Raw genomic sequence first — 22,842 nt, 5'->3', positions numbered from 1 at the left:
GAAAACTACCTCAGGTGTTTTGTGGGTGACCAACTGAAAACATGGGCACACTGGGTTCCCCTAGCCGAATGGTGGTATAATACCAACCACCACGCCTCTACCCGTACCACTCCTTTTGAGGCCCTCTACGGGTATCCACCACCCAAACTTATCCAATACATCCCTGGAACAACAAAGCTAGAGGCCGTGGACGAAGATCTCAGATCAAGGGAAATTTTTTTACAACTACTCAAGCACAATTTGCACAGAGCACAGAGTCGGATGAAAAAGTACGCAGATTTAAAAAGAAAGGAACGAAATTTCAAAGTAGGAGAATGGGTCTACCTTCGGCTTCAACCTTATCGGCAGATGTCTTTGGTGCAGAGGCAAAGTTTGAAGCTTTCTCCTAGGTTTTGCAGGCCTTATCAGGTAGTGCAGAGGGTCGGCGAGGTAGCCTACAGACTGAATCTTCCACCCTCATCTTCGATTCACCCGGTATTTCACATATCCCAACTCAAAAGGAAGCTAGGGCAACAGGCAATAGCAGTTCCGGTCTTACCTCCTGTGGATGTTGACGGCGTGATTAAACCAGAACCAATCGAGGTGTTGGCCAGAAGGATGCAGAAAGCAAGGAACCAGGCGGTCGTAGACTTGCTGGTCTGTTGGCAGGGGCAGAACCGTGAGGATGAATCGTGGGAGCCCTTCCATGAAGTGAAGCACACCTTGTGGGAAAGGTGTTCTAAGGAAGGGGGCTTTGTCACACGTATCGGGTTTAGGGGCCGGGCTAATTGTGGGCCAAGGACACGGGAAGTTTGTACCAGATGTAAGGGAAGCATGTAGATGGGCTTGAGTCCAATTATTTACATTTAGACCTTAAACGGCATACTATGTTGTCATTTATTGTTTTACCCTTTTTATGTTTGTTATTCAAACTCTTGTTTAATTGGTTAAAGGCTTTGTCAAAGCCGTTAGCAGTAGTGGGCACTATAAGTTACAGAGGCGTGTAATAGCTGGGTATCGAATATTCTAACAGAAATACATTCTTTGAGATTTCCCTTCTCCTTCTTCTACATTTCTCTCTCAAGTTTCTAGAGGATTCTCACCCTCTAAGTGAGCTCCAAAAACCATTTACAGTTCTTATTTCATTGTGAGTGTTACAATATTCTTCACCATCGTATTCTGTGTAATGGGCAATTTCGTATAGCATTAATATGTCGAGTTTCAGGCTCATCTTGGTAAACTTATCTTTTAAATCTCCTTTTTTCTATTCAATAGAAGTTGCTAAGAGTTAAACATAATAAATGGTTACAAATAGCAATTAAACAAGTCTGAAATCATGATTTTCCGCCTAAAAATGACAATATGCCAAAAAAGTATGAATAATCACAAATACATTATGCATGCTAATCAAGTTTGTCTTGAGTAAAACAAGTTACATAAACCAGGAAACTAGAAGCCATAATAATAAACTTACAATTAGTAGTTATCGAAGATATATTACAATCATTAAGACATCAAAAGCTTACCTGGCAGTCCGTTCGATGGATGGCCCAATCTAACTTTTATGGTCGTATTCTCTTTAGTCGTGTCAAGGAACATGGTATGAGCTTTGGTTCATTTTCTAATTTTTTTACTTTTCTTTTCATGCACTTAATTGTTTTTGTGGTGTCTCTTGCCTAAGGGCTTTTGCATTTAGAATACTCCATTACTAATAATATCATTATTATTATTATTTCATCTACTTTTTAATATTATTCACTATTATTCAATATTCTATAATAAATTTTTTTTATTAATTTTTCACTATTATTCACAGAATATCTGTGATTACCTCAGTACTCAAACACAACTTAAGAGAAATGTATTAGTTACAAAAGGATTCTACAAAAATACCCTACCCCCTATTGTATTACTCAATTTAGTTGACTCTACAATTAATATGTAAATAACATGTCCTTAGCAAGTTATTAAAATCCATATGCTCAGGAGGTTTGGAAAAAAATTTGGAAGTTGGACGTCACACCAGGAGACAAAACCTTTCTATGGAGAGCCTGCCAGGAGGCTCTTCCCACTCAGTCCAACCTGTTTAAAAAGAAAGTGGTGAGTGATCCATTATGCCCAATCTGCAATAGGGAAGAGGAAAGTGTGCAACATGTGCTGTGGAGCTGTGAAGCAGCAAAGGATGTGTGGAGTCAGTGCTCCAAAAAACTACAGAAATGCTCCATTTCTAGCTTCTCAATGATAACATTTTTTGAGACATTGACTGAGGCATTGAATCAAGAGGAACTACAAGAGTTTGTGATTACAGCAAGGAGGATCTGGTGGAGAAGGAACTCTTTCATTTTCAAGAAAGGATTTACACATCCAAACCATATTGTTAGAGAGGCAAGAGCTACTCTAAACATGATGGCAGAAAAGAACCCAGACCAGTGCAATACACAAGCCTCTCCCACGGTGAATCATTGGAAAGCTCCTCCAGTGGACTGGTACAAAGTTAACTGGGATGGGGCAATGGACAAAATTAAGGGGCTGATTGGTATAGGAGTGGTGATAAGAGACAGGTCGGGGCAGGTTATTGCAACATTGAGGCAGAAAGAAAAGCTCTACCCTGACCCTCTACTAGCTGAATCATACGGTGCTCTCCAAGCTGTGAAACTGGCTAGGGAGATTGGTCTGCATCAGGTCATACTCGAAGGTGATTCACTGCAAGTCACAAAAGCCTTGGTTGAAGACAGAGAAACATTGAGTAGCTCAAGCATGTTTTGTAGTGAAGCTAGACATTTCCTCAAGCTGTTTGAAAAATGGGAAGTCACTCATGTTAGAAGGAATGGCAATCACATAGCCCATTTACTTGCAAAAAATGCTCTTAGCATTACTGATCAAATTGTAACTATGGAGGATACTCCATCTTGTATTGCTAACTTTATTTAATGGAATGGTTTAAGGTTTTACTCAAAAAAAAAAAAAAAAAATCCATATGCTCATGAAACTTCAAAAAGAATATTAAATAATGTAAGTGAAGTGTAATTCAATCTAATCAGAATAATGATATTTTATCACAGCCAATATGGTCATATGCCTCAATCCTTACACCTAACCTCAAAGGATATATAATAATGATAAGTTTGCACTTGCACAAGTTTAAAATCCCCCATAAGCATTACTAGGGGAAGGAAAAAAAAAGTTCAAAATTAGAAATTGTGGAGCGATAATTCTTTTCCAACTTTTTTTACAATTCTCTTAAATAAATGGCATTTTTCTAAAATAATGATATTTCTAAAATTCTAAAATAATTATACAAATCTTAATTAAGAGGTTAAACAATGCTAACTTTATTTCTTTCAATTGCTCAAGGTATCAAGCACTCGCTGGTATTGTCTACTGAGCTTAGAACAGAGTATTTGGAATTTAGAAACACATTTTTATTTCGACCATAGATTGTCTAGTACTAAAGGTATGGCTTTTGCCCTCCCATATTCTTATTGATAGTCCAATTTGATTGGTTTAGAGGCAGCTGGGGGGACAAAAATACAGATTTGAACTAAGTTCTACTGCACTCAATAATACCAAGCTACCCATGAAACAAGAGACGTGGTGCTTTAATGCAAAACAACCGACATAGCATCTAAGAATAGCGGCGAGGTGAACCTGCAAAAGTGTGGCAATTTCTCGATTTTCACAATTTTACAACACATTAATTGTCACAAATTTCTCAAAATTTTCAACTAATTATTGCATTCTACTCGATTTGTTTATATTCACAAACATTATTGATGAATCAGCTATTATGAATTTAAGGCAATGATGAAAACAGAGTAGGACTGGAAAATGGAATCTCTAGATTTGGATAATGAGATGATAATTTTTGATTTTATATGAAAGTTTAAAATATTATTTTTTAATATTATTATTATTTTAAAATTAAAAAAGTTAAATTGAGATTTGAAAAAATAGAATTGTTTATTATATTTTATGTGAAAATTTAAAAAAATTATAATGATGAGATGAGATGAAAATTTTGTATCTCATCTTGGTTGCCAAACAGTGATCTTGCTAGAATTTTTTGTTGTGACAACATAAGAAACCTTGAGAAGGCTTAGATAGAAGAACTCCTTGCATTTTCATCTCTTGAAATGAACTCCTTTGAAACGGAAGAGCTTGTTGAGATCTCCAATACTTTTCGTGGATTTTTCAGTTGTAGGCTACATGTTTGAATATCTTTAAAATTGTTGGTGAAATATATAATAATATAATAAAAATTACAACGAAATTAACATTTAAATAAAATCAGTTTGGACTGAGGCACTAAAATCTCGCTTTCTTTAAAGAGATTCAAGCCATTTACAATATACAAAGTCTCAAATTTAAGTGATTGAGCACAAAACTCCACTAAAAAAATACCTCGAAAGTCTTTCAAAAATATATACACACCTAACTTTGTCTTTTTTCTTTTTTTTTTCTCTTTTTTTACCCCGCAAAAAATACACTGTTTCGTCTGATAAAGAAAAAATAACATCACACTTCAACAAAACCACACTATGTACGCCAACCTCAATTTAATATAAAAAAAGTAGCCGTTCCACAAGGATTCAAAACTGGGCAATAAAAAGAACAAAAATGCTAGAGTCATGAATGTTGGGTTCTGACAATTTTTTTTTTTTTTTTATTACTTAGTAGTTAAGGGAGTATTTTTTAGTGTTGTAAAATTTTTTTAAAAAAAAGTTTAAGGATATATTAAAAAAATCATGAATGAAAAAAAAAAACAAAAAAACAAATACATTTTTATCCTTATCAGGACAGATCTAGTGCTACATCCACGGACATCTTCGGTGGATGTAGCACTGTTCTAAAACACGCAAATTAATATATAAAAAAGGCTTCCACCAATTAGAAATATTAACACATGTAGTACAGTCTAATGTCAATGCTGTAAGCTCTTGCAAATGAATGACTTTAGACCTATCAGTCTCTGCAATGTGATGTATAAAGTCATTGCAAAGTCTCTTGCTAACAGATTGAAGAGAGTGCTAGGTGAGTTATCTCGAGAAACCAAAGTGCCTTTGTCCCTAAAAGGCTTATTACTGATAACATTATAGCTGCATATGAAGTCTTGTACTCTATGAAAACAAGGCAAAAGGATAAGGTGGGAAGTATGGCCCTAAAGCTAGATATTTCCAAGGCATATGATAAAGTAGAGTGGTCTTTTCTCAGGAAGGTTATGAGGAAGTTGGGTTTCTGTGAGAAATGGGTGACAATGATTATGGATTGTGTGTCTACTGTTTCCTATGCCGTTTTGACAAATGGCAGCCCTGGTGCTTTGATCAAGCCTTCAAGGGGTCTGAGGCAGGGAGATCCTCTCTCTCCCTATCTCTTTTTGTTGTGTGCTGAGGGGTTGAGTGCTATGCTTAATCGGGCAGAGGAACAGAAGGTGTTAAAGGGTGTGGTTGTGGCTAGGGGTGGTACAAGGGTGACTCACCTGTTGTTTGTAGACAACTGCATTATTTTTGGTAAAGCTAGCTAGTCTGAATGGTGAAAGATAATGAGTATCCTGGAGTTATATGAGATGGCCTCAGGTCAAAGTCTGAATAAGTAGAAGACCACTGTTTTTTTCAGTCCAAATGCAAAGTCAGTTGTGCGGGAAGGTGTGTTAAGGGAACTTGGGGCAAAACTGATTACAAATTGTGAAAAGTATTTAGGCTTGCCAATTATAATGGGCAGGTCACGATACAATTCTTTTAGAGGTATAAAGGATAGGGTGTGGCAGAAGGTGAATAACTGGAAGAACAAGTTTTTGTCTCCTGCGGGAAAAGAGGTACTATTGAAAGCAGTCATCCATGCTGTTCCTAATTACTATATGAATGTTTTCAGGTTACCTAGAAAGCTTTGTAAGGAAGTTGCAGCTGTTATGGCAAAATTCTGGTGGGGTTTTAAGGAGAGTGACAAAAAAATTCAATGGAGAAGCTGGTCAAAAATGGGTGTATCAAAGGCTGAGGGGGGGCTGGGGTTTAGAGAGCTAGAAAGCTTTAATACTGCTCTGCTAGCCAAACAATGTTGGAGGTTGTTCACAAATCCTCAGTCATTGGCAGCTTTGGTTCCTAAAGATAAGTATTTCAGACACTCTAAATTATTGCATGCAAAGTTAAGCCACATACCTTCTCTGATCTGGAAGAGTTTATGGAGCTCTTTGGAACTTCTTAATGCAGGTTTGGTATGGAGAGTTGGCACTGGACAAAATATAAAGGTGTGGGGTGATAAATGGATTCCAACCCTTTTAACTAATTGTATTCAATATCCTGTTGCTGTTCTTAGCAGAGAGGCGAGAGTAAGTGAATTTATTGACTCCAGTTGTGGGGAATGGAAGGAAGTACTGATAAGGGAGGTTCTTAATGAGGATGAGGCCATGGTTGTGTGTAGCCTGCCTTTGAGTAAATCGGGTATGCCTGATAAACAGATTTGGGGATCTACAAAAGATGGGTTGTTCAGTGTGAGAAGTGCCTATTATTTAGAGGTGGGAAGGAAGAGGAGGGATAAAAGGGAGCAGTCAAAAGGGGCAAAGTTTGATTGGAAGATGATTTGGAGTTTAAATGTGCCGGGAGTAGTTAAAGTTTTTCTTTGGAAAGCTTTAAATGATTGTCTACCTACTAGAAGGAATTTGTTCAAGAGGAAAGTGGTGGACAACCCTTGCTACCCTGTGTGTGAATCAGAGATGGAATCTGTAACTCATGCTGTTTGGAGTTGTCGTGGGGCTATGGATGTCTGGGCTGAACAGAAGAGTCCCCTGCATAAATGGTCGAGTGAGGAGGTGCAGCTTACTGAGTTGTGGGATATGTGGTTTAAAAAGTTACTAAAAGGGGAGCTGGAGTTGGTGGCAGTTGTAATGAGGGGGGTATGGCTGAGAAGGAATAATTTCATCTTTGAAAAAAAGTTTGCTAGTCCTGGTGCAATTCTTGAGCAAGCTGTAGCAACACTAGGAGAGTTCCAGATGGCTCAGGTATCTGTGAAGGGAATGGACGTGGTTTCTGCAGTAGGAAGAAGAGGTAGAAAATGGAAGGCCCCAAGCTGTGATCAAGTGAAAGTAAACTGGGATGCTGGCTTGAATCAAAAGGAAGGCAAAATGGGGACTGGTATTGTTGCAAGGAATGACAAGGGGGAGGTTATGGTATCCCTCTGCAGCTCGAAGAGAGGTTACTACAGTCCAGTAGTTGCTGAGATTAAAGCTTTATGGAGAGTAATGAAACTATGTGCAGATTTGCATATGGATCAAGTTATTTTTGAGGGAGATGCCTTAAATGTTGTGAAGGCAGTAAATAGTGAAGAGGAAAGTTGGGAATGTTTTGGTCAAATGGTTGAAGATGTGAAGGGAGCGCTAAAGAACAGACCAAGTTGGAAAGTACAGCATACATTTAGGGATTGTAATAAAGTTGCACATAAGCTTGCAAAGATGTCTCTTTCTATAGTTGAGGAAGAAATCTGGATGGAGAGTGTTCCATCAGAAATCCAAAGCATTGTTTCACAGGATAGTTTGTATACAGTTATCTCATAAGTAATACAAAGGAGGTTTAATTTCAAAAAAAAAAAAAATGCTCTTGTAATGAAGTGTCTATTCCTGACTTTAAAAATGTAATGGCTGAGGGCCATAGTGTTGTTTGATGAATGAAATTTGAAGTTTTCAAAAAAAAAAAAATATTAACACATGAATAGGTAAGAACAATTAAAATCCAAACAGCTTGACTGAAAGAAACGGACAAAAAAGGGCAATTAAAATTGAGCAACGTTCAGGCACTTAAAACATATTGAGCAACTGAAATATTAAACTATTAACGGATTCAGAATAAAACCATTAATGACCATTCTCAATTTCAAATAGGCATGGGCAGTGGGGGTCCACATTGCTTAAGTTTGACAATTGTATTGCCTTGACCTCCTATATAATTATTGGCCTACGAAGTTAAAACAATCCACAATACAACTCTAATGAGTTTATTTTTATTTTTTTTTAAATGTATAAATTTCAATTTATAATTTAAATTATATTATAATTTGGGTAAAAAATAAATTTAGACCAAAAATATTTTTTGACCCGACGTGTCATGGAGTTGAGCGGGGGGTGGAGCATGGTGCAGTTTCAACCCCACCCCTGGTACGGGCAGGGGGCCCCGCCCTCACCACTCGAGGGCTGGAGGTAGGGTAGGAAACCCTCTCCCTAGCATGGTGCCCCGCCCCGCACCAAGTGGGTTGCACCCCTAATTTCAAATGCCATCATAATAACATTTAAAAACATTATAAAAATTCTATTTATTAAAAAAATACCAACACTTTCATTAGTAAATAAAAAGATTATTAATTTTATTAAATAAGTTTCCACTTGTTACATTATTTGAATTTGATATAAGTATTTTATTAAGTTGTAAACTATAAGTATTTAATATTTTTTTTTAAACACTTTAAGCCGAATATATGATACAAGTCCTTGATGGTTTTAAATTAGATATGATTAAGAATATTTTATGATTAAGTGAAAATTGGTACAAAGTTAATTGGGATGTAGCTTTTGATGAGATGAAGAGGATAATTGGTACGAAGTTCTCTGTTAACTTGCTGAGATTTGAATTTAAATCTCACTATAATAGTCCCAACTACCATTCTCCCTAGAATGGTAAACCATGTGTCAAGATCAGGAGGCGCACCAGAGGATGACCGACGGGAGACAGTCAATTTGATGACAATGGCACAACACAGAGCTCATAGCCTCTTGCTGTATCAAAACTTATCACGTAATATGCTTCGTTAAAATACATAGTTTGCATTTTAAGTTGTAACACCCCCTTCCCGTAGGCTAGGTGTGTCACGTATTTTTCATGAAAATAAATCCGGCAAGCGATTCTCTAATTTCATAATTGAAAAATAAACTGAAGTAATTTATTATGAAATAAAAGGTCTAATAAAAATGTCTTTCCAAAAACATTAAAGGAATAAACTGAATAAATCCGTCATAAAAGACACATTTTATTTTAGAAAGTCTGAACAAAACAAAAATGTTCCTTCTACTCCTGGCCTGCCTGCTCGTAATCATCATCTTCACCTGGGTAATTAAAAACATGAAATAAACTAAAATGAGTCGATGACTCAGTAAGAAATCTATCATAACGAAAACGTAATAAACATAAAATTTTCATAAGAACTTTCATGCTAAACTTAAAATTTATGACTGTTCATGCTAATGCTTATGCTATGTATGACTGAATTATCTGAACTAACTGACTGATTTATCTTACTTATCTGACTGGCCAACACACTTAACCCTGTGTGCAAGATTGTGCACCAGCCCCACATCCTGCTGCAGCAAGGGGAACTGCTGATAGTATTCTAGCATACTATGGTGGACCACGACTGAGTTCGTGGCTTGCACACCACCCTGAAACTGAACTGCATTGGTACCATGCATCTGAATGGCCATCTTATTAACTGATCTGAACTTATCTTACACTTGAAATTAAGATGGCTTATGTGTCTTATACACATGAGATGCATGACATAATACATACATAACTATAATTTCTGAAACTGAAACATGATGCGGAATGACATGATCATATGCTATGCTGGATGACATGCTTGTACATGAGCGGTTCATAAATAATGGCTATCAAAGAACTGGCTTGAATAATACATACATATAAGCTAACTGTGATGATCCTAATTTATGATCAAATTTACTTACCTCGATGCGTTTCTTCTTGAATAATACTTCGTAACTTGAGACCTATATTCAATAAATAACTATCACTAAATTGTTTGGAACTAAAATAAATGCTAATATCTTACTTAGCTAAATTCAGAATTCTAAAACATAGTCAAACCAATATTTGTTTAACACTAAAATCAATAATTCATAGTATTTAAATTACTTAAAATACTAATTTATAATTTAGTAGAAATACTCGAGCTATTTTTAAATAATTCACAAAAACTTAAATTCTTAAACTAAGTTTCATTTCTCAACATAATTATTAAATCTTATAAGAAACTTAATAAATTCCATTAAATTCTTAACATAGTAATTTTATTAAAATCTTACTAAATTGTCAAGGGAAATATTAACTCAAATATTAGACTTAAAATTATACTTTAAAACATATTTCCAATTCTTTAAACATTTATTAAAAAGAACCTTTAACTAATATATTTATTTAATTAAAAACTAACCTTTAAAATAGTAAGCCCAATAAAATTACTAAAACCGTTGTTAAAAATAAGATTAAATCTAATTTAAAATCCCCTTTCAAATTCTTTAACTATTTATATAAAATGAGCTCATGACTAATAAATTATTTAATAACAAAAATTACTCAACCAAAATATTAAAATCACTAGAACAATTATTGAAGTAAAATGAGATCAAGTCTAACTTAAAATATAAGCTCAAATAAATATCACTATAATCTGTAAAAAGGGTTAAAAACTCTGGCCCATGAAAATAACATTATTACAGGAGCCCAAACCAAATAAATAAACCCATCCCAACCTCATACGGGCCTAAGGCCCAAGGCCCATCAAAAGAAACCCACGGGTTCTTCAAGAACCCGAGTACTCGGCAATCAAAATAACAGAGTAGAGAGAAAGGGTCTGCGATGGTGGAACTCACCGAGAGAGGGTAGAGGGCGACGGCGGCGCTGAGTGGTTGGAGTGACTGGCGACGCGACGGGGTCTCTGGGAAGGGTGGTGCGACGCCGTGACACACACACACAGAGAGAGAGAGAGAGAGAGAGAACCGTTAGTCCGAAAACATCCCGAAAACTACCGAGAAAGTGGCGGCGGTCGTGGGCTTACCGGAAGGGAGTGGGTGCGACGGGACTAGGACGACCGGCAGTTTCTGTGGTGGCTGGTCGGTGGTTCGACGTCCCTCTAGGTGGCTACCGTTGAAGCGAAACAGAGGCTTCGGCCTTCACGTTCGTGGCTGCTGCGGCGTGTCCTCGCGGCTGGGGATGGTCCGGTGTCTTCTAAGGTGGCCGGTGGTGGCGTCGACGTGTTCTGGGCAGCTTGGAGTCGCCGTGGTTGATGGTGGTTCGCGGCACGACACATTGGGTGCTCTGTTTCGTGAGAGAGAAACAGAGTCATTCTTGTTCTGTCATTCCATGCAACGTTGGTTTCCGTTGGGTCTACGGCACTGCAGGTAGCGGGGCTGAGCATGGGCTGGGCAAGGCTCGAAGTGGTTCTTGGTCTGCGGCGTGAGGTTTTCTTTAAGCAGAAGATCCAGCGTATAAACATATATATATAGGTGGTAGAGAACACCCTAAAAATAAAACCCTAAGGAAAGAGACGTGCATGCATAGGAGAGGAGACGTGCGGGGCGGAGAGGAGGGAAAACGTGGAACTTAAAATATGAGAGTAGTTATCCTAATAACAATAAAATCTTAAATAATAAATAATAATAATAATAACCTAATTATCAAACCTAATAAAATATCCGTGTAATTGTCTCTAATGATATAGGATCGGGATGTTACATAAGTGAAACTAAAATGCCGAATCAACATGCCATGTTAGAAAATCTTTAAAAAAAATCAATTAACATAAAATAAAATATAAGTAATATTTGAAATTAAGAAAATCAAACTAAAGTTGAAAAGAAAGCCTAATATTATACAAATGTTTTTAAGTTTTTAACACAAAATACATTGAATGAAAAAAAAAATAGCACAAAAATAACTTGTAAGCTATTTACCAAATAACTTTCTTAACATAAACACGGTCGGATATTTACCAAATATAAATTTTATGCCTATTTCCCAATACGTACATTTTGCAGAAACCTAAATTTAAGTTGAAGAATAAAATCTTCTAATATAATGACGTTTGCCAAACAATAGATCAACTGGAAGTTTGGACTTGTGATCATGCTGTGGAAGGCGTGATTGGAAGTGGAAGACCCGCGGCCAAGACCATTAATGTTCATCAATTGTCCAAGTCAACTGATCTCAAATTTTCTTCCGTCTTGATCTAGGCTGAAATTAACATCAACCCATGATCAAGCTAGCCTGATTCCAACTAATGGAGATGTTTGTTAATTAATTGTTTGATAGTTTGGAAGCAAGGGAGTCTTTCCTAGATATATCTCTAGCTAGCCTGTTAGTACTGCTAGCTCTTCTAATAATTCTCTTCAAGTTATCCCCAAATTACTAACAAACATTTCTTTAAACAAGGTTATTTTTTTTTCAAGTGTCCAATGGTTCCCCTAAGCATTCAAAGAGCCTCATCATTAGCACCACCATCTTCTTCCACTTCTCCAAGACCTCGATGGATACATGATGTTTTCCTCAATTTCCATGGCAAACACACCCGCAAGAGTTTTACAGACCATTTATACACTGCTTTAGAAAAGAAAGGCATTATCGCCTTAAGATGACGAGAAACTTGAATGAGGAAAGTATATTTCTCAAGAGCTCTTGATAGCAATACGTGAATCCATGGGTTACGGGTGCTAGAATGGTCTGAATATCCTTCAAAATCCTTGTCAAATAGCTTTCAAGCAGACAATCTTATTGAACATAGATTTCCATGCAGACACATCAAGCAACTATGGAAGGGAATTAGTGTAAGGTGTTTTCTTCTTGTTCTTCTTTCTACTAACGGTACTAAGCTCGTTAATTTTTATTTTTTTTTGTTCAATATTTATTGTTTTATAAGAGAGTTTTGGGAGCTTGAAATGCTTTGATCTTAGCAGCTCTCAAAACTTGTTGGAGACACCAGACTTCACCAGAGTCCCAAGTCTTGAGACACTAGACCTTGAAGGTTGTACAAGTTTATCTAAGGTCCAGAAATCTATTGGTGTTCTCAAACGGCTTAGACAATTGAATCTACATGCTTGCAAACGCCTTAAATACATGATTGCTAATGCCTTAAAAGCTTTCCAAATGAGATTAGATTGGAGTCTCTCAAACATTTTTATCTTTCTAATTGTTCAATATTTGAGAAGTTCCCAGACATTGTTGGAAACATGACTTCAATGTGGTTACTTTATTTGGATGGTGCTGGCATAAAGGAACTACCCCCATCATTTAAGAGTTTATGCAGCCTTTTCATATTGTCTTTACATAACTGCAAAAAGCTCTTAATTTTTCCGAGTGTTATTTGTAGTTTGTCATCTCTTAAAATTCTGGATGTATCTGATTGCCTAGCACTTGGTGGAATTCAAGACATGAATGGTGAGGGGTATCTAGAACAATTGTATAAAGGTGGAACTGCTACCAAATTCACTAAGTTTCCCGCAGTGCCAGAGCTTGGCTCAAATGATGCTTGCTCTATGCAAGAAATATTTATGACCAATGAAAACTCTATTGGGGCCTTCTATATTGGTTTTTATAAAGTCTACTATATAAGAAGCTTGAATCATGAAGAAAGTAATTTGCAAACAAAAGGCTATGACGTTGTGAGTCTCTTTGATCTCTTCTTTTGTTTATTTATTTATTTATTTATTTTGAAATGAAACTGGATTTCATTGATAACAGAAGACATTACATCAAATCACCAATTACAGTAAATTGAATACATAATGGAATTTCTTCCAATGTATACTTGTCTTCTACAAAATCTAACCCAACTCATGCCAAAATATGTGCTGCCATATTTGTTTGTCTATTTGTATGAATAGCAGATTATGAACTGAGTGCTGTTAGTACTCCTTTGCCATCTGCAATTAGTAGACAAACTAAACTAAAATATGTTTCAACCTTGTTTGCCAACGAAACAACTTGCATAGCATCCCCCTCAAATGTAGCCTTGGAAAGCCCCATCTCTTTGGAGAAAATTGCAGCTAACAGAAAACCATAAACTTCTATAGTAAAAGAATCACAGTTTTTTGATTTGGGAGCTTGTAATGTGCCAATCACCTGCCCTTGGGAATCTCTAGCAATTACTCCAATGCCAATCGTTTCTTCTGAAAATTTTGTAGTAGTATCCCAGTTTACTTTATAAACTCCCTCATTTGGTTTCTGTCATGATCTCTTCTTAAGATGTTTTGTGGGAGTGGTTATTTAATATACTCCAATAACATCTTTCTATTTTTGTTTTTACTTCACGTGCAGGAAAATAATTGTTTTAATCCCAAGTTAATGTGTGGCTCTTCCCTGGGAACTGAAATTCCGGAGTGGTTCAATATGAGAAGTTTTGGTTCTCATGTAACACTTCAAATCCATCCAAACTTAGATAATAATAGTAAGTGGAAGGGATATTTTCATTTTACTTTTTATGAAGTTGATGATGAGGTAGAGAATTCAGATCCAAGGATTTTCAAAGGCAGTCATCCTAATCTAGGCCAGTTTGTTGAGTTTGGTTATCATTTTGAGACTAATGAAGGTCGCCCCCGAAGATCACCCTTTTGTGGGTCCATTTGGGTTTGGGCTGTATCTACCAACCGAGTGGTTTTTGGAGTAGTCAAATAATTTGGATGGATGGAGCTACATTGGAGCATCAGTTAAAACAAGTAGCTCAAACGTGAAGGGTGAAAGAGTGCAGGGTGATCAACATCCTCATTCTGAATTATATAATACCTTTTATTCCTTATATTGGTTTAAAATTAGAAATTATGCGTCATCTTTGTTGTTGTTTGGAAATGGGTAGTAATATTGTTGCACCTTATCGTTTCTAACACATAATAAGGAATTAAAATATGTGTGGGGGGTCAGTACTCCAGGACAAGTTGTGTAAATGGATGCAATTCATGTATATATTGAGGCTTTCATCAATTATTAATGCTAGCTATTGGACAAGACGTTTGAGAATGCAGAAGTGTGAGATTTGCAGTGCTCTATACCAGTTGTACATCAATTATGAGATACAACTCTTCTTTCAGGTTGTACAAAAGAGATCAGCTAAGAAATTCCAAATTTAATTCAGGTAAAATTTCCCTTGGGTTAACATCGACTGACTTTAGCATTGTTCCTTTACATTTTTTCCACAAATTTCTAATATAACGATATCGACCGCTTTCCTTAATATATGTGTGTAAAAGAGTTTATAATATATTTCTAATATTACGTACAGAACCAAAGTTTTAAAATTTTATAAAAATCTATCATATATCATTTACAATTCATTAGGGTTTCCTTTATTTCAACCCCTCTGATCTCAATCTTTTATCTGTAAAAATGGTTTTTATACTCTCCAATCACACATCACCAGTACGTCGTGATTTCATTAATTACTTTACATTAAACTAAATCAATAAATCCAAAAATATGAGCCCTAAACTATTATAAATTCTAATTTTATAATAATTATTCTTATCATTCCATACACCACACACCATATCTCTTTTATTTTATTTTTTTCTCTTTTTGATACAAAGTATGTGATGTATGAATGATGGGAAGAACAACTTAATTAGTTTAGTAAAAATAAAATTAATTAAAATCTAATACATATAAAATGTACTGTGTGAGAAGATTTTTAGCATCTCTCCTAATTTTAATTTTAAGAGGCTTTGCAGTCACTATTCGAACTGCCACTTCGAGAGATCGTCCAAATCTCACGGCCATTTAGGCGTATTAAAAGAAGAGCAGTGATATTCTGCCGCTCAGAGTAACCCGCTGCAACTTACCTCGAGGCCAAAATCACATTTTTATTTTTTTCAATTTTTTTATTCATATTTTCTTATCATTTTAAAATATTTTTAAAAAATATATCAATATACTAATAGTCACTTCCTTAACTATTAAGTAAAGAAAAAAATTTAAAACAAAATAAAATACCTGAGTTGTCAAAATGAGGGGGCAAATTGAGTGGGTAAAGTAACATTTTTCTTAAATGAATGTGCCAACTTTTTCCGCCATTAATATTTAGGAAGTTAGCAATCAGTATATTGGTCCCATCTAGATCAAAGTTGACCAGCCAATCTTATTAAGATATTGTTATTTTATTTTAGGATAATGTTAGGCGACACCAAATGTACTTCTCAAATATTCTCACTAATGTAAATGATTCTTTTAAAGTATTTTTTAAACATCCTTAATCATTTAAAAAAAATACAAATTCACTAATAATCATTTTCTTAATCACATCTCAAGAACATACTTAGATTGAGATAAAACTACACCTAGGAGTTCCAGGTGACTTGAATGCCTAAAAAATAGTGTATGAGAACCAGATCTTTCATAGCAACCTGTTGACTAACAATAGTAGTGAAGGCATTAAAATGTGAGGGGTTTGAACCAGTGAGAAGAATATCATCTACATATAAGAGTAAAAAAATAGTGTCTAGAGGTGAGTGATATATGAAAAGTGAAGAGTTAGCAGAGCTATACTGAAAACCATAGGCAATAAGGAAAGTACTAAACTTATCAAGCCAGATGCGAGAGATATGTTTTAAGCCATATAAGGCCTTGTTTAACTTGCAAACATAAGAAGAAAAAGTGGGATTGATAAAACCTAGAGATTGGCAAATAAACATGTCCTCCTGGAGATCAATATAGAGGAAGACATTCTTGACATCTAGTTGGCGAATATCCCAATGGCGAGCAAGGGCAATACTGAGAATGATCCGGATAGTGCCGAGCTTGATTATAATTGACACCATCAGTTTGGTGGAAGTCCTTGATAACAAGGTGAGCTTTTGACCGATTGACAGTACCGTCGGCATTGATTTTGGTCTTGACGACCCACTTGCAACCAATAACATCCATGTGAGGGGAACGAGGCACGAGTGTCCAAGTGTTGTTGTCTTCGAGAGCTTGGATCTCATCTTGCAGTGCTTTATTCCAGCCAGCATGGTTAAGGGCAGAGCGTATTCTCTTTGGTTCCTTGGGAAAGTCAACAACAGTGTGATAGTGGGCATACTTCAAGTTGGGTTTGCGGATCCCAGCCTGAGTGCAGGTTACCATGTTGTGGCAAGGAGGATTCAAAACGAGTGGATCAATGGGCGGGAAGGGGGCTTGGCAAAGGGGGGAAGGTCATCATGTTGGGCACTTGGAGGCTCGACTCCAAGGTGAAGCCGGAGGAGACAGCTCTACGTGGGGTCCGCTAGTGGAAGAAGTACCTGAACAGAAGAGACACTAGAGACACTTGTTGGGTTAGAAAGTGTAGTGCTTGGTGAATGCCAATCCATAAATGTTGATAAACTTTGGTCAGAAGTGGAAGGGAGGTGGAGATTCCTAGGCTGTTTGTAAAGGAAGGTGGATTCATAAAAAACAACATGTTAGGAGATGAAGGTTCGATGAGGTGGGGTGGTAGCATTTATACTCTTGGTGTTTGTCACTATAGTCCATAAAAATACATGGGAGACTTTTTGGATCAAATTTGTTGTGCTTATTGTCCCAAGTATATGGGTAGCATTTAGACCCCAAAGAATTGAAGAGATGTGTAGTCGGGCTAATGACCATGAAGAAGGGAAAATGGTGAGTTAAGATCTAATGTAGTGGAAGGAAGACAATTTATTAAGAAAACAGTAGTTGAAAAAACTTCGACCCAAAAATGTTTTGGAACACAACTTTCAAAAAGTAAGGTCATACCAAATTCACAAATTGTTTGATGTCGTTGTTCCACCGAGCCATTCTATTTGGGGGTATGAGGACATGATTATTGATGGAGAATACCTTGTTGTTGAAGGTGAAGATTGAGTTGTGTTGGTGAACTCAACACCACCATCGGTTTGAAAGATTTTGATTTTTTTGTTGAATTGACGTTCAAGAAAATTTTCAAATAAAATAAAGACAATAAAAAATAGTTTTTTTTCGTAAAGGAATAAACCACATATATTTAAAAAAAGCATCAACAAGACATGCATAATATTGAAATTTTCCAACATATAAAACTAGGGCGGATCCCCATAAATCACAATAAACTTTATCAAATACATTTAAACTAATAGTAGAAGAGGGTAAAAATGTAAATTTGCTCATTTTGTCTAACTGACAACTCTCACAATGAGATTTTTTTTTTATTTTAGAACAGAAATAAAGCCTTGAGAACGAAGAACACTAAGTGTAGATGCTTGGGGATGTCTCAACCGTTGATGCTACACTTCTTCAGAAACAGTTCGAAATCAAGTGCAGGAGTGTGCTTCAAGTGGTAGGGACAGTACATATAAGTTACCCTTTCGTTGTCCGTTCAACAATGCGCAATTATTCGTCATTTCCTTAATAGAGAAACCAACACCGTAAAATTCACAATTGTAAGGATAATCAATTGTTAATTGGCTAATTGATAAAAAAAAACATTGACAAATAAAGATAAAGTAAAATATCTTTTAATTTAGAGCATCATCATCCGGTTCCCTATAAAATTTCCTAAATTTTAACTAAAATACACCATTCCTTAAATTTTATCCTAAATTTTACCTATCTTTAAAAACCCTCATATATCTCATTCTCTATATTTTCCTTATTCTATTAAAATAATTTTTTCCTATTATTTCTTTATTACTTTTTTTTCTCACTTCCATTTATATTCTTAACTACTAACTTTTTTGTCTTTTTCCTCTTGTTTTCAAAAATACATTCTACTATATTTTGTAAACACTTTATACGATTTTAATTCGAATACAATATTACTTTTAAAATTAATATAGTATTACGAATAATAATTTTTTCTTAAATATGTGCGATTTCCAACACGATGATATTTTTTAATATATTTTTGTCTGCATATATAACAGTGATATTTTATTTGTATTGTGTAACGATAACAACTTTTGTCCTTCATCTAACATTTTATTATTTTCAGCCTTCCGCCAACAGTAATATTTGTTATTCTTTCTCTAACGATAACCTTGTTAGTCTTTTCCCCAACGGTAACATTTTGTTAGTCCTTTCCCCATCAGTAACATTTTTTATCTTCTCTCCAGTGGTAACTAAAGTAAGGCATGAATTTAATATTCATGTTAAATTGCATGAATTTAAGAAAGGCATAACTAAAGTAAGTCATATCCATTTGCATTTGGTGCTGCAAACGTCCTTTTCCCTTATAATTTGGACGAAAGTTTAGGGTTTTCACCCTAAACCATCAATTGCAATTCAGAGCACAGAGCAATGAAACAACATAGAACAATGGAACAACATTGAACAACGGAACAACACAGAGCAATGAAACTGCATGGTCGTAGTGGAACATAACAAATGACAGAGCAAAGAGCAATGAAACAACAAGTTCGCAATGAAACAACATAGAGCAATGGAATAACACAGACCAATGAAACTTCACAGAACAATGAAATAACATGGTCGCAATGGAACAACAAAGACCAATGAAACAATACTAAGCAATGAAATAGCACAGCAATTAAACATCACAGCGCAATGAAACTGCACATAGCAATTCACAGCACAAAACAATGAAACTGCACAGAGCAATGAAATAGCATAGAGCAATGAGACAACACAGAGCAATGGAACTGCACAGAGCAATGAAACAGCATGGTCGCAATCCAACAACGCAAAGCAATGAAACAACACATACCAATCCAACAACGCAAAGCAATGAAACAACACATACCAATCCAACATCAGGCAAAAATATCTAGAATTTTTTTTCATAATGTGCAATAAATAGTTTAGTGGAAAATAACCCCAAATCTAAGTATAGAAAATGGAAATCTCAGTACACGGAGAAAACAATTGCTCAAAAAAATTTAGGATTTCTTTCCCTAAATTGTAATTCACAAATCAGTGAAAAATAGCCTCAAATCTAAGCATAAAAAATGATTATCACAATAATGATGGAAATACATTGCAACAAAAATCTAAGAAAAGCATTTATTCGAAGGAGATCTGAAAATCCAAAGGAAATCTAGAGTTTTTTGTCAAAATGTTGGATCTGAAAATCCAGCAATGGACGAACCTTATTCTCAGTGAAATGAGATAGAGAAGCTTGGTGCAAACAACTATGGAGGATCTCGAATAGATGAAATTTCAAAACCGCATGAGGCTGAATTGTCATTGTGTGCAAATGAGAATGGGGGAACCCAGCAATGGAGGAAAGTGAAAGGGCATAGGGATACGTACAATGATGAACCGATGGAGAGGCTGGCATCAATGGTGGCTGCGGTGCGAGTGAGGAGCAAAAATGACGAAGACACCCAACGGTTGAAAGGAGGGATGTACAGTGGATCCACTGTAGCATCCAAATTCTACCAACCTATTTTAGGGATTAGGATGGAGGAGAGTTTGGGGTGAAAACCCTAAACTTTCCTCCAAATTATAAGGGAAAAGGATATTTAGGGCACTGAATGCAAATGTTCTTAGTCATAGAGTCTCCATTACGACTACTCATCCCTATGGAGTCTCCCCACTCATCCCTCTGGAGTAACAACAACACCATCAATTGCCATCATTCTCACCTTTCCACACAGAAACAAGCCACTCACCAACAAACTTCAACATGGATATGGACTTTTTAATCCAACAAACAGAAGAACTTTCTTGGGAGGATCTAAATCTGGAGCCAGCTCATGACTATGCAAAGGTAACCACAGAACTTGCACTAGTGGGAAGAATAGTAGCAACACGTCCATTAAACAAAACACTGCATGCAAGCTTCAAGGCAGCTTCAAACTTCATCAAAAACTTTCACATTGAAGACTTAGAGGTCAACCTCTTCCTTTTCACTTTTTAAACTCCCCAAGACAAGCAGAGGATACTCAACCAAGCTCCTTGGAACTTCAAAGGCCATTTGCTCACACTAAAATCGTGGCTGTGACGCCTGCAAATTCCGCTTGGGATCGGACGGACATTTGAAGCGTCGAGACATGCAACACAAGGTTACCTGCCCCCGTTCATGACATATAAGATGCAATATTCCTAACATGCATCTAGCATTATGCAATATTCGCAGCGGATAATTTTTCTTTTTAGCAATACTATGCACCAAACCGAAATATCCCAAATACTTAAAACATACTTCATACATAATGACGTACTAAACAACTGAGATCACAATATAGTCCATATGGTTGTGATCAAAAGAGTGATGGAGATTGAACTCACAAATACAAGTAGTAATCTGAGGTAACTACTGTATTAACACCTACATCGCATCGTCGCTTAGTCGATCATTTCCAGTTGGTCGATTCTCGATTCTCCTTCAGATCCTGTAACAAAATCTACCATTCGGGGGGAATGGTAGTTGGGACTACCACAGTAAGATTTGATTACAAATCTCAGCAAGTTAACAGGAAACTTCCACACAGGTTAATGATGCATGCATGGCAGTAAAAGTATGAATGCAAAATCAAATCATAAGTAATCATAGCATATCTTGACATACAACATAACATAACTGGCATAACTTAAACTGAAACTGAAGCTTAGCATGAACGTAACTTGAAACATAACATGGACTTGAAACGTAGCATGAACGTGAACTTGAAACATAACATGGACTTGAAACATGACTTGAACGTGAAATGCATGAATTTGGAATCTTATTCAATAGACTTAATCATTAAAGTAACCATATGGGTGCTACACAGGTCTCCTTGAGCCGTGTGTCCCTGCCGATTATCGCATCACATCACATGTTTCTATACCAGCTGTGAGTACGTTAATACGTACTCCACAATTGTTGTGGCCCCATACTTCATGCTCCACAGTTGTTGTGGCCCCATGACTTATTTGTTTGTGCCACACTTGCTGTGGACACACATAACATAATGTGTGGCACCATCGACGTTAGTGTCTGGTACGCTCTAGTGACCAGCTAATTAGGCTCCATTCCCAACCTGTTGAATGTACTTCGTCAACCCAGGGAATTTCACACTTCTTTAGACACTCCAGTGTGAACAAAGGAGTTCCACTAGGATATTACTCCATCCTAGTGCTTAGGGTCGTGATTAACATGAATAACTTAACTAGCATACATGATATTTCGTAACGTGACATAACATGAACGTGAAATAAAAGACATAATTCTTGATGTAGCATAACATGACATGAACCAAGACGTCAGACATGACATACTTCGAGACGTAAATGTAACAAAGAACATTTCATAATATGGCATACATGTAACATGCAACATTTCGTAACATGACATACCATATAACAGACAACATTTCTTAACATGGCGTAATATGTGACAATGAATATTACGTGACATGAAATACATGTAACAGATGACATACTTAACTTAACATGACATACTTGCAATGTATAGCAATACGTGACAGAATATCTTGTATAACAGATGAATAATTCATGACAGAATAAATTATGTGTAACAAATAAATATGTAATGACTTGGCATGGAACATATGATAACATGCATACATACAATTTAGTTCTCTTACTGATCACTCATACACATTAAACTGATAGTAAGTTAAAAGCTAACTTACCTCGATCTTCGCACTTCGAGACAAAACTCAAGTGCGATCACGAGAAACTGAAAGTAGTGATTTCTAAAAATTAGAACTTAATCACTAACAATTAGGAATATGGAAAAATATCAACTTAGAGTATAATTACCATTTTACCCTCTACATGTGGAAAAATGACGATTTTACCCCTAACTTAAGGATTTTGCATCCTAACTTCAAAAATTACCAAAATTTACATACCTTATGTAAATTTTGTCCTAAACTCAAATATTAATTCAGAAAAATTTAAAACTAAATACAACCATTAAAACTCTATAGGGCCGAAACTTACAAAGGCTATTTCCTTTGATTTTTGTTGTAATTCTTTCAAATTTCAAAACTCATGATTAAACCAAAATTTTTCTTCTACTATACTCATAACATATTCTTAAGAATAATCATGTTTTGAATCATGAACAAAAGTCATCAAAATCACTAAAACCATACTTGAACTTTTTGGTTTCTCTTCTAAGTTCAAAACAGAATTTTGTTTCTAACTTGTTTTGATCAACCTCTTG

At 36.0% G+C, this 22,842-nt stretch overlaps 1 protein-coding gene across 1 annotated transcript; it reads right to left on the bottom strand.

The window, feature by feature from the left end:
• Positions 1-16,439: 16,439 nt before the first annotated feature.
• LOC108995770 (uncharacterized mitochondrial protein AtMg00820-like) lies at positions 16,440-16,856 on the bottom strand. Its single transcript, XM_018971393.1, has one exon. It carries the CDS (start codon positions 16,854-16,856, stop codon positions 16,440-16,442), a length of 417 nt encoding a protein of 138 aa, XP_018826938.1.
• Between the last annotated feature and the right edge of the window lie 5,986 nt (positions 16,857-22,842).

This window comes from Juglans regia, chromosome 11, assembly GCF_001411555.2.
Source record: "Juglans regia cultivar Chandler chromosome 11, Walnut 2.0, whole genome shotgun sequence".
NCBI classification, from domain to species: Eukaryota; Viridiplantae; Streptophyta; class Magnoliopsida; order Fagales; family Juglandaceae; genus Juglans; species Juglans regia.
Note: the sequence above shows the minus strand (reverse complement) of the source record. Positions and strands in the feature narration are given on the sequence as shown.

Excerpts from the sequence above, each read along its gene's own strand:
- LOC108995770 (XM_018971393.1), bottom strand. The coding sequence starts at position 16,856 with ATGGTAACCTGCACTCAGGCTGGGATCCGCAAACCCAACTTGAAGTAT.